General features: G+C 36.5%; 1 protein-coding gene across 3 annotated transcripts; it reads left to right on the forward strand.

The window, feature by feature from the left end:
• Window positions 1-456: 456 nt before the first annotated feature.
• On the forward strand, window positions 457-14,777 carry ehf (ets homologous factor). Of its 3 annotated transcripts, XM_079809196.1 has the most exons (10): window positions 457-735; window positions 3,651-3,734; window positions 9,449-9,557; window positions 10,475-10,732; window positions 11,730-11,786; window positions 11,971-12,030; window positions 12,166-12,234; window positions 13,559-13,588; window positions 13,801-13,996; window positions 14,096-14,777. In XM_079809196.1, the coding sequence occupies exons 3-10, from the start codon at window positions 9,458-9,460 to the stop codon at window positions 14,193-14,195; spliced, it is 870 nt and encodes a 289-aa protein (XP_079665322.1). In that variant the 5' UTR covers window positions 457-735; window positions 3,651-3,734; window positions 9,449-9,457; the 3' UTR covers window positions 14,196-14,777. The 3 variants fall into 3 exon arrangements, with proteins under 3 accessions (XP_079665322.1, XP_079665321.1, XP_079665323.1); XM_079809195.1 differs by lacking the exon at window positions 457-735 and having other exon boundaries at window positions 3,543-3,734; XM_079809197.1 differs by lacking the exon at window positions 457-735 and having other exon boundaries at window positions 3,543-3,734; window positions 11,974-12,030.
• Window positions 14,778-15,624: the final 847 nt, after the last annotated feature.

Below are 15,624 nucleotides of genomic sequence, written 5' to 3' on the forward strand. Positions count from 1 at the left end.
CTTTTTTATTTCTTTATTTTCTTTCTTTATTTTACTTAAAAGAATTGAAAAACCTTACTTGAACTTAAAACTTTAGTTAAAAAAACCCTTGTACACATAGTGTATTGTAAAATATAAAATAAATATATATAAAGATTTACACTGGCAGCTCAGAGCAGCATTTAAGTATGAAATTGAATGAATAAATGTAAAATTAAAACACTACATAGACTTCACTATAAAATATACATGATTCTTATTAAAGCTAGTGTATTTAAGTTTTTCAGTCAAGAGCAGTGAGTGATTTTCACTTTGTCTTTAGTTCTTGTATTAACATTAAAGGGATAGTTAACTCAAAAATGAAAATTCTGTCATCGAGAAATGAATAGGTTTGGAACAATATTAGAGTGAGTAAATAATGACATAATTTTATAGGTGAACTGTCCCTTTAAGGACCGCGTGTTCACGTGTTCAACTGTCCCTTTAAGGACAGCTGCGCTGTTGTCAATTTAAGACCTCTACACATCTAATCTACAGACACGCCGATTTTACTTTCACTTTAGACGTAACCGACTGTGTTTATGTAAACCTTGTGTGTATTTGACAGTATTAGCGAAGTAAGACTACTTAGTCCAGTAATCGCGTGTTTGACAGGAGTATAGTGCGCGTGCTTGGAAGAGCGCATGTTTAACCGGCAAGTCTGTAAAACGCATGCAAATAATGAACTTTCGTGATTGTGAATAACTACAGTGTTCCGTGAGTATAACTCCACCACTAACCTGTGATGTGAATGTATGTCGCGTGGTTCAGTATATTGGGATGGAGTCAAATTATAGAATTTGTAGAAAAATAATTAATTAAATGCAAAACCGAAAAACCGCAATTCACAAGCGCGTATTGAACCGTGAAGGCCGTACCGAACAGTTCAATATTATATTGAGAATTGTGGCATCCCTAATATATATATATATATATATATATATATATATATATATATATATATATATATATATACTCACCTAAAGGATTATTAGGAACACCTGTTCAATTTCTCATTAATGCAATTATCTAATCAACCAATCACATGGCAGTTGCTTCAATGCATTTAGGGGTGTGGTCCTGGTCAAGACAATCTCCTGAACTCAAAACTGAATATCAGAATGGGAAAGAAAGGTGATTTAAGCAATTTTGAGCGTGGCATGGTTGTTGGTGCCAGATGGGCCGGTCTGAGTATTTCACAATCTGCTCAGTTACTGGGATTTTCACGCACAACCATTTCTAGGGTTTACAAACAATGGTGTGAAAAGGGAAAAACATCCAGTATGCGGCAGTCCTGTGGGCGAAAATGCCTTGTTGATGCTAGAGGTCAGAGGAGAATGGGCTGACTGATTCAAGCTGATAGAAGAGCAACTTTGACTGAAATAACCACTCGTTACAACCGAGGTATGCAGCAAAGCATTTGTGAAGCCACAACACACACAACCTTGAGGCGGATGGGCTACAACAGCAGAAGACCCCACCGGGTACCACTCATCTCCACTACAAATAGGAAAAATAGGCTACAATTTGCACAAGCTCACCAAAATTGGACAGTTGAAGACTGGAAAAATGTTGCCTGGTCTGATGAGTCTCGATTTCTGTTGAGACATTCAGATGTTAGAGTCAGAATTTGGCATAAACAGAATGAGAACATGGATCCATCATGCCTTGTTACCACTGTGCAGGCTGGTGGTGGTGGTGTAATGGTGTGGGGGATGTTTTCTTGGCACACTTTAGGCCCCTTAGTGCCAATTGGGCATTGTTTAAATGCCACGGCCTACCTGAGCATTGTTTCTGACCATGTCCATCCCTTTATGACCACCATGTACCCATCATCTGATGGCTACTTCCAACAGGATAATGCACAATTTCAGAAAGCTCGAACCATTTCAAATTGGTTTCTTGAACATGACAATGAGTTCACTGTACTAAAATGGCCCCCACAGTCACCAGGTGTGTGTGTGTGTGTGTGTGTGTGTGTGTGTGTGTGTGTGTGTGTGTGTGTGTGTGTGTGTGTGTGTGTGTGTGTGTGTGTGTGTGTGTGTGTGTGTGTGTGTGTGTGTGTGTGTGTGTATTAGTGCTCTCAAATCAATTAATCGTGATTAATCACATCCAAAATAAAAGTTTGTTTACATGATATGTGTGTACTGTGTATAATTATTATGTAAATATAAATACACACACATGCCTGTTTATATTTAAGAAAACATATATATATTAAATATTTATACTATATATAATATAAATCATATAATATAATACAGTATATACAAGCTAATATTTCTTAAATACATGAATGAATGTGTATTTATATTTACATAAAAATTATACATAGTACACACATATATCATATAAATCGATTTGACAGCACAATTGTGTGTGTGTGTGTGTGTGTGTGTGTGTGTGCGCGTGTGTGTGTGTGTGACAGGTATTACACTGATATTACGACATAAACATGAAATATGAGGACTTATGAAATCTTCAAATCTTCAGTCCTCATATTTCATGTTTATGTCGTGATATCAGTGCAAATAGCTTTAAAAACTTTGTCGTAATATCAGTGAAAATAGCTTTAAAAACGTTAAAAAATTTAAAATGTAAAAATGCAGAATGTTTTCTGTGATGGGTAGGTTTAGGGGAAGTGTAGGGGGATATAATGTACAGTTTGTACAGTATAAAAACCATTACGCCTATAATGGAATGTCCTCACTTAGATTGCAAAACAAACCTGTGTGCGTGGTTGCGTGCGTGTGTGTTTGTGTTTGAATTTCAGTAAAGCTGTCTGTTAGCTATAAGATCATATTTTATGACAAAAGAAAAAAAATATTATTTTAAGGTGACATAGTTAGATGTTACTACATGTACTTAATATAGTAATAACTAACCATAAACCAAACCCTAACCCCACCGTAACTCTATAGTAAGTACATGTAGTTAATTAATATTAAGTAATTATGTGAGTAAGTACAATGTAACAATGCACCACAAAATAAAGCGTAATCAAAATAATTTGCATAAAGAAAATCAAACTTTTTAAGACCGCTGCAAAAATATTTTACAGTATTGTTTTCATTACTCATACAGTAATGCCAAAAACAATTAAGTTTTACCGAATTTAATTTACAGTATGATGATTCCAAAGAAATCTTTGGCAGGGTTATTTGTTTAATTGCCATGAAAATAATGCCAAAAATATAATTTTTGTCTTGTATGAGATTTTTGTTTTCAGGCTCAGTAGTTAATTTTGACCCATAGAAACAGAACAAGAAAATTACGTTAAAACAAAAAAGGACAACTGGATGGTTCAGTTTTTGTTAAACATCAATAGATTCATTACTGGCATGATCGCTGAAGCATGTGGGTGAGTGTGTGGGGGCGAGAGAGAGAAAGAGAGAGAGACTGATAGTGTGTTCATAGTGAAAGTGACTTGCTACAACAGTACCTTTTTTATGGTATGCAAATAAACTACCTGCCATGAAAGAAGCCAATCAAAGCAACAGGAAACAAACTGAACAAAAATCCTCATTGGTGAACGAGGTCACACTCTGTCACAGAGGTTTGGCAGGCCTAAACAGTGTCACAGGTACACAACGCAGTCTCTCCATTAAACTGAAATATTCTCTCCCGTACAGACGCTGAAAACTTTAGAGAGAGAAGAAAGAAACATTTAACATTCAACCAGTGGCAGTCCATCTGGATCACATTCAACATCTCTGGTGAGCAATATGACAGACTTAAATTCTCTTTGATTCTCTGTGGAACAGGTTTCATTCACTGATGCACTTCAATGATGGTCCCAGATGATGGTGCAAAACGATTCAGTTTAACAAGTCACATTATTCAATAGTTGTATACAAAGAATTAGATTTGTTTTTGCCTTGACTCTCTCAGCATTTCATTAAACATTAACTCGCATACATGCAGCATTATCAAAACTCTGAGGTATTTTTGAACAAAGATAGTCAAACAGGTTCAAAATCAAGAGCTATTTCACACACTGTTAACAAAAATAGATGATCAATAAGTTATGACAACATGTTTTAACGTTGCTTTAACTAAAAAAACGAGTTGAATCTTGTATAACTTATCAAAATAGGTTAAGCAATGTTCAACTGTTTTGTATAAGTCAGTATAATGTAATTTAAGTTTAAATGACTTACAAATCATACAATTGTTGATTGTACTTATTTTCTAAGTTGCTGCCTTAAACATCCAAGTTGACTGTACTTAATTTTTTTAAGTTTCTGCCTTAAGGTTTTTAAGTACAATCAACAATTGTATGATTTTTAAGTAATTTCAACTTCAATTACATTATACTGACTTACACAAAACAGTTGAAAATTGCTTAACCTATTTTGCTAAGTTATACAAGATTCAACTCGGTTTTTTTAGTTAAAGCAACGTAAAAACATGTAGTCAGTATAATGTAATTGAAGTTGAAATGACTTAAACATCCAAGTTGATTGTACTTAACTTAAGTCATAATTACATTATACTGACTTAAAAAATGAGTTGAATCTTGTATAACTTATCAAAATAAGTTAAGCAATTTTCAACTCTTTTGTATAAATCAGTATATGTAATTTAAGTTGAAATTACATAAAAAACGTACAATTGTTGATTGTACTTAAAAAACTAAAGGCAGCAACTTAAAAATGTTAAGTACAATCAACTTGCATGTTTAAGTCATTTCAACTTCAATTACATTATACTGATTTAAAAAAATTAGTTGAATCTTGTGTAACGTAAATTAAAAACTGCTTAACTTATTTTGATGAGTTAAAGCAATGTTAAAACATATGCTGTCAAAATGTAATTTAACTAATAAAGTAGTTAACTAATGAAACCTTACTGTAAAGTGTTACCCAAATAACTAATACATTTAAAAAGACTTCTAAGAGTTTTGGTTAATCTCGATATTCCCAAACTCTTAGAAGTCTTTTTAAAAAGCAAGATTTTAAATATAAAAATATACTGTTCAAATTGAATTAGACACTTTGCGGTTAAAACTAATTTAGTGGAACTGACTTGCATGCATCCACTAAATTGGGACCAGTTATAAAAAAGTTTGCAAAAATTTCTTGAAAAGGTGAATTTACCTTTATGAAAAGCATCTTTTGTTGCAGAATGAAGATGCCATTTGGTAATGCAATGCAATGGCATTTATACAAGTGTGAAAGTGTCCAAACACGATATGGGGCCTGGGTAACTGGGAACCCCTTTGCATGCTGTATACAACACATCCAAATTGAGTGTAAATGGCCCCTATTGCTCTGTAAATGATAGGTGAAGGAAATGTTTACTAGCTGTAGCCAGCTCCTTGGGTCAGTTACAGTTAAGGAATGTCATAAACACCAAAATATGTGTTAATAGATTTCTTTTCCTCATACGTTACAGTAGACACCACCATAGTAACACACCAGTGTGGGATGGAATACATCAGATGGGTTTCATAATAGTGGAAAGAAACCGGCAACCTGATTTTCCAGTTAAAAATACAAAGAGCAATTCATTAGTTATTTGGGTAACACTTTACAATAAGGTTTCATTAGTTAACTACTTAAGTTAACATGAACCAAGAATGAACAATACTTCTACAGCATTTATTAATGTTAACATTTTCTAATACATTAATAAAGTAAAATGTTATATTTGTTAACATTTGTCAATGCACTGTGAACTAACATGAATAAAAATGAACAACTGTATTTTTATTAACTAACATTAACAAAGATTAATGAATACTGTAACAAATGTACTGCTCGTAGTTAATACATAAACTAATGACAACAAATGAACCCTTATTGGGTAAAGTGTTGCTGTAATTCAATGCCGTAAAAGTAAATATCATCACATCGCTATGTTAGACTGATGACAGTTGTGATTATGCAGATTGTCCATTAATAACTGGAAACTGGGATCTGTTAAAGTTCTGTCACAAATAAATTCATACATTTTAGTAATTACTTTTTAAATTTACGTATAAGCAGCATTCTGTTTTTTAATAATTACTAAAAATTTTATTATTTTTAATATGTTTTCAAATGTTGTATTTATATAGCTGTGGTTGAAGTCAGACAATACAAATGCTAAGTTTCTCATATCCTTTATTTGCACTATAGGTGTGAACATTATCTATTGTTGGCATAGCTTCCCCCAGTTTTATAAACATCCCATAAAATGCTAGGTCGTCTCTGGAGCTATAAAAAGACAAATATAGGTCAGATTTCAAGTAGGAAGTCTGTTAGCATCGTAACCTAATGTATGAGAGAATTTTCCACAGTTGACTATAAGAGATCAAACTAAACAGGTTCACTAGCCTTCCCAGTAATGTCAATAAACTCCATGTAAATAATTATAGAGTTATAGTCATTGCTACTGTCGCTCTGCTAAATAACTTTTTTTTTTGTTTTGACAAAGTCACAAAAAAAGAACTTTTTTTATTTTTTTTACATATCGTGCATCATGTTTTCATCCCATGTTTATATCATACATATTTTCTGAATGATTATGACCATTATCTGATTTAATAGATCTAGGTTTCAGGGGACGTTCACACTAACAGCTAGCCTGGTTAAAACCAGACCATTCTCAGTAGTAACTGAGTTATGGTCTGGCAAAGCTTCATAGACAAATCATTTCCAAAGGGGCGTCACCAACGGGCGTCGCTCAAATGCCTCTCGGCGCAATTGGATAGACCTCAAACCAATCAGAGCGATGAGGGAGATGACGTATGCAGAGCGACGGAGAAACATCTGACTGGCCGTTTCTTAATATGCGTTCTTGTCTGTACCACTGTCTATGGTCTGTACTTGTGTTCTCAAATAGGAAATGTCCCTTACCTAAACCACATATTAGTGTTTAATTATTTTTAAAATGTAAACGAAAAGAGGCAGGGTGTTTTATACTTCGTTTTATTATAAATACATAAGATAATCAATGTAGGCCTAGCTACGCGTTGCCTGAACCACATTTGTGTGGCTATTATTATTATTATGTTTAATTTTTATTTTTTTATGAAATGAGGCAGTGGTGTTTTGACATATTTCGTACGCGAACTTCTGACTTGCGTCCGTGACTTACCAAGTTTGACTCCGGAGAACGAACTCCCGAGGACGGGAGGACACTAGTCCGGTACTCTGCTCTTGACAGTATCACACAGTATATATTTGTATATGTAGTGCAGGCAATGCATATTATCTTCAATGCATGTTTATAACAAAACGAAATATAAAAAACCCAGCCTCTTTTCGTTTACATTAAAAAAAAAACACATAATATAGGCTATGATTATCACTGTAATACATTAAATATGACACAAAACACAACCCAGTCTCTTTTTGTTAAATGTCAGTTTAGCGATAGCTGATTCGAACGAGTGATGCTCCACAGCAGCGGCAAATCTGCTTCAACGTCGCTGCGCTGTCGTCATCGTGTAAAGCCCGCCCCAACGTTTCTGATTAGTGCCGCGATTTCTAGGGTTTAGAAATGGGTTTGAATCGACTCTTTGCCAGACTACTTGCAGAGCAAATCTAAATTTGCCGGAAGTTGTCTGGGTTTTCCCAGGCTAACTAACAGCAACTCGAAGCGTCAAAACGATCGGACATAACTTGAGAGGAAGATGCCGTTGATTATATGATTCAAGCATGTCAAGCAATGCAACAATTTATGCAAATAAGCAGCATCCTGATTTGCCTACAATCGGTGGGGCTCATGTGATCCATGTCATGTGAGATACTGTAGTTGAGTATAGGTTATTATGTTAATTTAAGGGTTACATTAAATGTATTTCCTGCAGCAAGGAAACTTATAGTGAAGATAAAATTATATCTTATTTTGGTCACACTTAAGATTAGGGTACAGTTCTCACTATTAACTATGACTTTTGCCTCAATAAACTCCTAATTATTGCTCATTAATAGTTAGTAAGGTAGTTGTTAAGTTCATGTAGAATTAAGGGATTTAGAATATGATCATGCAGTATAAGATGTTAATATGTGCTTTATAAGTACTCATAAACAGCCAATATCCTAGTAATATGCATGATAATAAGCAACTAGTTGAAGTAAGAATTGGACCCTAAACTAAAAAATGTTACCCTTATTTTACTAATTTGATCCCACAAATAAAGTTAGAAAATCCAATAGGTCATAATAAAGCAACATCATAAGGAATGATTTGAAGAAGTTACATAAATAGAAAGTCTGTGCACTACAAAAATATAGCACTTCTTTTGGGACTTACAGTTGTTTTCTTTTGAGTCTAATGCAAGCATATTGCTAAGCTAACAGTGTAAACAGTGTAAAAAATACATAACATACACAAATATTGCACAAAGTACTTTTGTATTTGTATTTTAAAAGTGTATTTATAATCAGCATTTATCTTGCTCCATCAACCAACCTGGATTTTTCCATGAATTTATCATAGGAATCTGCATAATTAAGTTGACTATTGGAACAGGGACTATAGTGCCTTATGTTTTTGTTTGTTTTTTAGAATTGTCATATCAAAATAGTATTATATAAAGGTCAAAAGACAATTTCAGAATACTTGATCAGGATTAGATCATACTCATGTTTTTCATAAGCTACTACACTGTAAAAAATTATACGATCAAGTCATGACAATAAGCTTTAAAATATTGTCAAAATAATTAAGCAATTTTCCAACTTTTTTATAAATTATACATCAATTCAACTCATTTTTAAGTGAGTTAATGTAATTCAAGTTGAAATTACTTACATTTGTATTTAACTTTTTTACAGTGTACGTAGAACAACTTCAAAGTCAAACTAAATTATGCTTGTGCAGTAGTTTTCAGCTGACCTGTAATTTACAACCCACAAATGCATTCACATTGTCAGATGATTTAAAAAAGAAGTGCTTTATATAACGCTGACACAAGTTCATATGGTTCAAGGTATGACTGCACCATTGATCTAACTGTTTAACTGAAGGACAGGTGGACCTTTATGTATGCAAAACAGTTAGACACGCTAACACATTCCTGTGCAAATGTATCTGCATGTGTGGTTGAATGTGGCACGAAGGACACCCACGCAACTTTCACCCCCTCCCTTTACCCCTCTGAACATACAAGACCTTTGTTTTCCATTACTGATCACACCTGGAAACTGGTATAACGTCTATATTTCAATTGCACGCCCATTTTTGATGCAGTATGTATGTTTACTATTACAAGAATGTTGTCTAGTGTGCTATAGGGAGTTTTGATGGTGCAGTATAAGGCTTTGGGTTAAAATCAGTTGTTGGGTTGATTCCCACCAGGAAAAATCTATAAGGCATCAACTTTATGACTCTTTTAGCGTAAGTTGATATTCCAAAGTTACATTGGGTGAAAGCTGCAGAACATCTCTGGTTGTGTGACAACAAATAAAGTTTCTTTTCCATATCCTGTATTCAACAGCACTGTATCATGGTCCTTCAGGCCAGCGGTGTCATGAGTATCCCAGCTACTGTGAGTGTCGACAACCAGCTACCTGCTTCCTGGATGGCCCACTACAACTGTGCTGATGGTAAATTTCTTTCTCATCTGAAAAACCATGAACTAAGGAGTCTAAGAAGGTGCACCTATGAGTATTCTGCCATCGAGTGTAATTACAGTTGAGATTTAAGGTTGTAGGTTTCGTTTATCGCTAATCAGCGGAGACTCTTTCTGGCAGGTTAATCATTCACTCTTGCAGTCACTGCTGAAGTTACCAGGTTATCTGTTGCATGCACAGGGGACCATGATAGAGATAGTGAAAGTGATTCATACTTATCTAGAAACCATGTGCCGTACTTTTATTTACACATTTTACAGTGTGGAACTGGATCTTTTCCAATGAATAGTAGTTTTACTATTGGTGAAAGAAAAGATTAGTTCAGCTGTTCAACAGCATATATTATGTTTTGGATCTGGTGGTCCCCTCATGTGATGCTAGTCTCCTGGAGTCCAACACAGAGGTCTTCACCCACACCCCCTGGAGACCCACTTATCCTGCAGAGTTTAGCTCCCCAATCAAACAGACCTGAACCAGCTATGTCTTCAGGATTGCTTGAAATCATAGGTGTGTGGAAGAAGGTTGGAAATAAACATTGAAGGTCAGTGGGTCTCCAGGAGCAGGGATTGAAGACCTCAGCTCTAGCTAAACCAGCAAGACTTCCTTAGTGAACCTGCTTCAGCAAAGACTTCAACCAATGATTGTGCTGATCCTCCAGCTTGAACAGGTCCTAACCAACATATAACTGTTTAACTTTATTCTAGTCCAGTTGGTAGTTTTATCTGGTACCTCTAGTCTAGATAAACCATAAAGTCTTTCTTTTGGTCAAATGTGGCTGTATTGGTCCACTTGACCAGCCAGAAATCAACACCAACCAGCATAAACCAGGTTTCAGTAGAGACATTCGCTAAACCCTTTTGAAACTATTCTGTTTCAAATTGCATCCCCAGTTTCCATGGTAACATCTGGCTACACGAGCCGGCTCTGGTCTCAGGATCTCCACCCACAGAACTGGACCAAGTACCAGGTGTGGGAATGGCTCCAACAGACGCTGGACATGCACCAAATTGATGCCACCAGCATTCCCTTCCAGAACTTTGACCTTGACGGGAGGCAACTGTGCAACATGAGCTTCCAAGACTTCTCCCGGGCGGCCGGATCCGTAGGATCTATACTTTTCCAGAGCCTGACTGACCTCAAGTGGAACGGTAAGATGTCATGTAGAACACGTTCCTGGATCAACAAACTTGTTGGTCCTGGATCAACAGTGTTATCAACCAGATATCAGATTGTTACGGTTGGGTTTACTTTGGGTTAGGACTTCTTGTAAGTCACAGTCAGTAGTTTCCCTTCTGACGCGGAGTATGTTATGGTTAGGGGTTTTGAGATAGGGATAAGGGTTGGGGTTGTGTGGGTACGGATAGGGTTTAGCTTTCGATTGTTTGGTATAGGAATGTTGTTTCGAGACAGTTAAAGGATGATAATCCAGGTTGAATCCATAGCCTTGTGGGCATGGTGCAACAGTACTTCGGATGACCCGAGTCCCAACTCGTGGTCCATTTCTGACCCCATACTCCTCTCTCCCATCTAGTGGTTGGATTGTTCTATCAAAATAAAGGTAGAAAGGCCAAAAATATGTTGCCATCGAGTCATGTGTTTTTGTCAGAGCTTGCCTTTTGGGATCCCAATTTTATTCCTTAGAAGCATTCTTTTGTGGAAAAATTATTATTTGTTATAGTGAATTCTCAAAAGCACGAGCTTGGAAAGTCCAGCCATTGAGCATTTGTCCCTCTTGGATTCATTAGGGTATAGTACATGGGAATTGTGCAATCCATTTCTTACACTTTTATTTCTAAAAAAGTAATTTCCATGGAAAAATTCACTCATAGATATTTTCATGAAAATGTTTCAGGGAAACATATGAAGTGGATTGTACATTTCACAGTATAATGAATCCAGAGGGGTGCTGCTAACAATACCTGCAGGTTCATAAACAGTCAGTGCTATAATTGTGATGCAGTTTCCATTACGGTGTACTACTAAATCCAGACAAATGTATAGAGGTGAAATTTGAGAGCCATGCTAGCAAGTTAAACTGGTTTAAGACAACATGATGCGGGAATGGCTTGGAAATTTGATGATAGTCGTTGCAAAATATTTCTTAGACACTCATTTTCTTTTTCTTTCGTTCTTAATGTCTGACAGGTCAGTATGGTCAAACAGATATGTTTATACCAGGGGACATTAAAACAGAAATAGATGGTGAGTAACCACACACAAAGCTTTTGATTTCATTCAAATCCTTTTAGCATAAAGCTCACATAATTCCAGTGACTTTTAACATTGAGCCCTGTCTGCTGCTGAAAATGGAGTTTACTGATTTTCTTGAAAGAGTTGTAGACTTTTCATGTCACCATTTTGTAACCAAGTGCATCAATTTCCTCAGCAGAATTCCCATGTTCACTCCTCCCCTTCAAGGAAGAACCCAGCTTTTACAGCACTTCAGGTACCTGTGAAATCCATTGATTATATTTTAAAAGATTATGTGATTTTACGTATTTCCTATGAAGACAAGATGACGTGTGTTTGTTCATGCACCTGATGATTTGACAACATTTCGTCATATTTCCTCTTTCTTCAGAACTGTTTGATATCAAAAGCTCATTCCAGCCCAACACCATATTGGCCTCACCAGCTCCCTCAAGCCCAGGTGAATTATCTAAAGCTAAACCTAAAACAGTATTGCTTCCTCTCTATGGAATCTATCATGGTATGGCGTAGTGGTAATGCTTGTATTTGTTGTTCAGTTATCCTGATGCATTTAAAATCTATTTAGTGCATCAACAAGGTTGTGGGTTCAAATCCCAGGGAATGCATTAAAAGATAAAAATGTATTTCTTGAAGTTGTTTAAATAGAGGCATCTGCCAAATGCATAAATATAAATGCAAAAATAGGTCTGTTTTAACTAGTAACTGGATTACAAAAAGGTCATCAAAGTACCGTGAAGGCCCAGTATGGTAACCCATAATCTGAATTTGTCCCCTGCATTTAACCCTTCCAAATTAGTGCACACTCATTAGGAGCAGTGAGTAGTGAACACACACACTGCAAATCGTGGACACACACACACAGAGCACTGGGCAGCTATTCACTGTGGTGTCTGGGGAGCAATTAGGGGTTAGTATTAGGTATTGAGGGTATTGATCATTCACTCCTCCAACCTACATTTTCCAGCCGGTATTAAGAATCGAACCCACAACCTTCGAATTACAAGTCTGACTCACTAACCATTAGGCCACTACTGCCCCCATGACTGCATCTGAAAGATTAGGCAGCTGACTTGTTGTTTGTATGACATGAAATGATCTACAACAAAATAAAGAGAGCTTTAGTGATAACTAAGCAAATATTTAATTACTACAGTATTCATTTCTCGCTAGAAATTACAACAAAAGTGGAAAATGTAAAATCCCCAAATGTCCCACTTAACATTAATCTTGAACAAAAAAAGCATCATACAACACTTATTTTTTAGCATTTACTCTCCCTTTTGAGTTTCACTTAAATTTAAGTTTGTCTAAATGAAAAGAAACGAGTTCATCAAACTCAAAACAGTGAAACAATTCAGATTACTTAAAATGTTTTGTTAACTCAAAAGAAAAAGAAATATTCATAAAAGTTAATTGTATTGAACTGATTTGTTTAATTTGAGTTGGCTCTACTCAAACCAATTAATTACTGTGAGCGTTGGGGTTTGCAGTGAAGGATACATCTATGCTGCCTTCAAAAATTGATCAGATGAAGGTATGTCAGAAAATGAAGCTACCTTCCTGGAATGCATCCTCTGAAGGCAGCATGTTTAAGCTTTCGGATGCAGCTCATATGACTCGTGCACTATATAGTCTTTGAAAGCCATTAAAAATGTTTTAAAGCCAAAACTGAAGTTATTATTGACAAAATGTTCCATGGTATAAAAAGAAATGTGAGCTGTCCCTTTAATAAACATGGTTTCTTTTCAATTTTCTCATTTCAGATCCCAAACGGTCACAAGTCAAAAGACACAGTAAGTTGGCAGGTTTTTATTATTTCACTTCCCTAAAGGGTTTTTTTCTGTTAACGTGTCCTGAGCTTCACTCGGCGACAGTCTTTCAACAACCTGACTAAGCAGCACATACCAAAACCTCTGACACTCTGGCTTTTTCAATTCTTGAAACTGCTTTAGATTCCTTTGGTTTTCTCATTTCACTACGTTCATACAATCTCATATTTCAACAGATCCTCGTGGGACGCACCTGTGGGAGTTCATCCGAGACATCCTCCTGAACCCCGAGCGTAACCCTGGCCTAATCAAATGGGAGGATCGCTCCGAGGGGGTTTTCCGCTTCCTTAAGTCGGAAGCTGTGGCTCAGCTTTGGGGCAAGAAGAAAAATAACAGCAGTATGACCTACGAGAAACTCAGTCGAGCCATGAGGTAACATTTTCCTTGGAATTTTGCAACTTTTTCAAGGATCCTGATTAGTATTCCCAGCTTCTCACATGTTTCTATCGCTCTCTGTTTTCACCTCCAAAGGTATTATTATAAACGAGAGATCCTGGAACGGGTGGATGGACGTAGACTTGTCTATAAGTTTGGTCGAAACGCTCGAGGCTGGAGAGAGTCTGAGAAGTGAAGGACTTTGTCTTCACGTGTAGCTTCCAAGTGACACTTATTTATAACATTACAGTCATTCTAGTTTTTATTTTTTGAAATGATGGGACTATACGGTTGTGTTTATAATAATTGTGTACTTGTCTGTCCCCTTGTTGTTGTTATTTGGCTTTATTTTTAGATGCTCTTTTAACACTTTGTTTACATTAAAGTTGTACCAATGTTTTTTATGAATTTGAATTTAAGCGTAACAGTTTTGAATAGATACTGTGAAAAGCTATTTAACTGTCTTTTAAAAATGAGAAATCTCCCGAGGACGACTCCAGCTTGGCTTTTTTAAATGGCTTCATTTGTCTTGAATGCATGTAGAATGAACCCTTAGAGTAGACTTTTACCCTGGTAAAACAGCAAAGGAGTTGAAATGAAGGACTAACATGTAAAAAAGCACTAGCAATCGCAGGTTGTGGTCTTTATTGAAATGGCTGTCAATACACATCATGAACCACAAAAAAACACAATGTCAAGTTTTTATTAATGCTTGTATATAGCTGTGTATGACTGTGCATTTTACAATTAAACTAATAAAACCCTTTTTTAAACACTGAATGAAGCTCTTTTTTTCTCAGAACGAACACAGGACCTTTAATTGGGTCTTTATTTGTGAGGGACACATAATCATTGATCAAATTTGCCAGATTAAGCCAATATGGCAAAAAACTTTTAACCCACAGATGGCTGAATTGGTGAAAATTAAAAATGTTCTTTGAAGTATACGAATCCTAAATATAAAAATTATTTTATATATATATATAGCCAAATTGTGATGGCTAGACGCGACTGGGTCAGAGCATCTCCAAAACTGCAGCTCTTGTGGGGTGTTCCCGGTCTGCAGTGGTCAGTCTCTATCAAAAGTGCTCTAAGGAAGGAACAGTGGTGAACTGTTGACAGGTTCATGGGCGGCCAAGGCTCATTGATGCACGTGGGGAGCGAAGGCTGGCCCATGTGGTCCGATCAAACAGACAAGCTTCGCTCAATTAGCTCGAGAAGTTAATAGAAAGGTGTCAGAATACACAGTGCATCGCAGTTTGTTGCGTATGGGGCTGCATAGCCGCAGACCAGTCAGGGTGCCCATGCTGACCCCTGTCCACCGCTAAAAGCGCCAACAGTGGGCACAGGAGCATCAGAACTGGACCACGGAGCAATGGAAGAAGGTGGCCTGGTCTGATGAATCCCGTTTTCTTTTACATCACGTGGATGGCCGGGTGCGTGTGCGTCGCTTACCTGAGGAACACATGGCACCAGGATGCACTATGGGAAGAAGGCAAGCTGGCAGAGGCAGTGTGATGCTTTGGGCAATTTTCTGCTGGGAAACCTTGGGTCCTGCCATCCATGTGGATGTTACTTTGACACCTAACTAATAATTGTTGCAGACCATGTGCACCCTTTCATGG

The sequence above is a fragment of the Gobio gobio genome (assembly GCF_949357685.1).
Source record: "Gobio gobio genome assembly, chromosome: 25".
Lineage (NCBI taxonomy): Eukaryota > Metazoa > Chordata > Actinopteri > Cypriniformes > Gobionidae > Gobio > Gobio gobio.

What these genes read in the sequence shown, in the direction of transcription:
- ehf (XM_079809196.1), top strand. Translation starts at nt 9,458, where the DNA reads ATGGTCCTTCAGGCCAGCGGTGTCATGAGTATCCCAGCTACTGTGAGT. An exon ending in CAGCTTTTACAGCACTTCAG is followed by an intron (nt 12,031 to 12,165) that starts GTACCTGTGAAA and finishes CTCTTTCTTCAG; the next exon opens with AACTGTTTGATATCAAAAGC. An exon ending in ACCAGCTCCCTCAAGCCCAG is followed by an intron (nt 12,235 to 13,558) that starts GTGAATTATCTA and finishes TTCTCATTTCAG; the next exon opens with ATCCCAAACGGTCACAAGTC.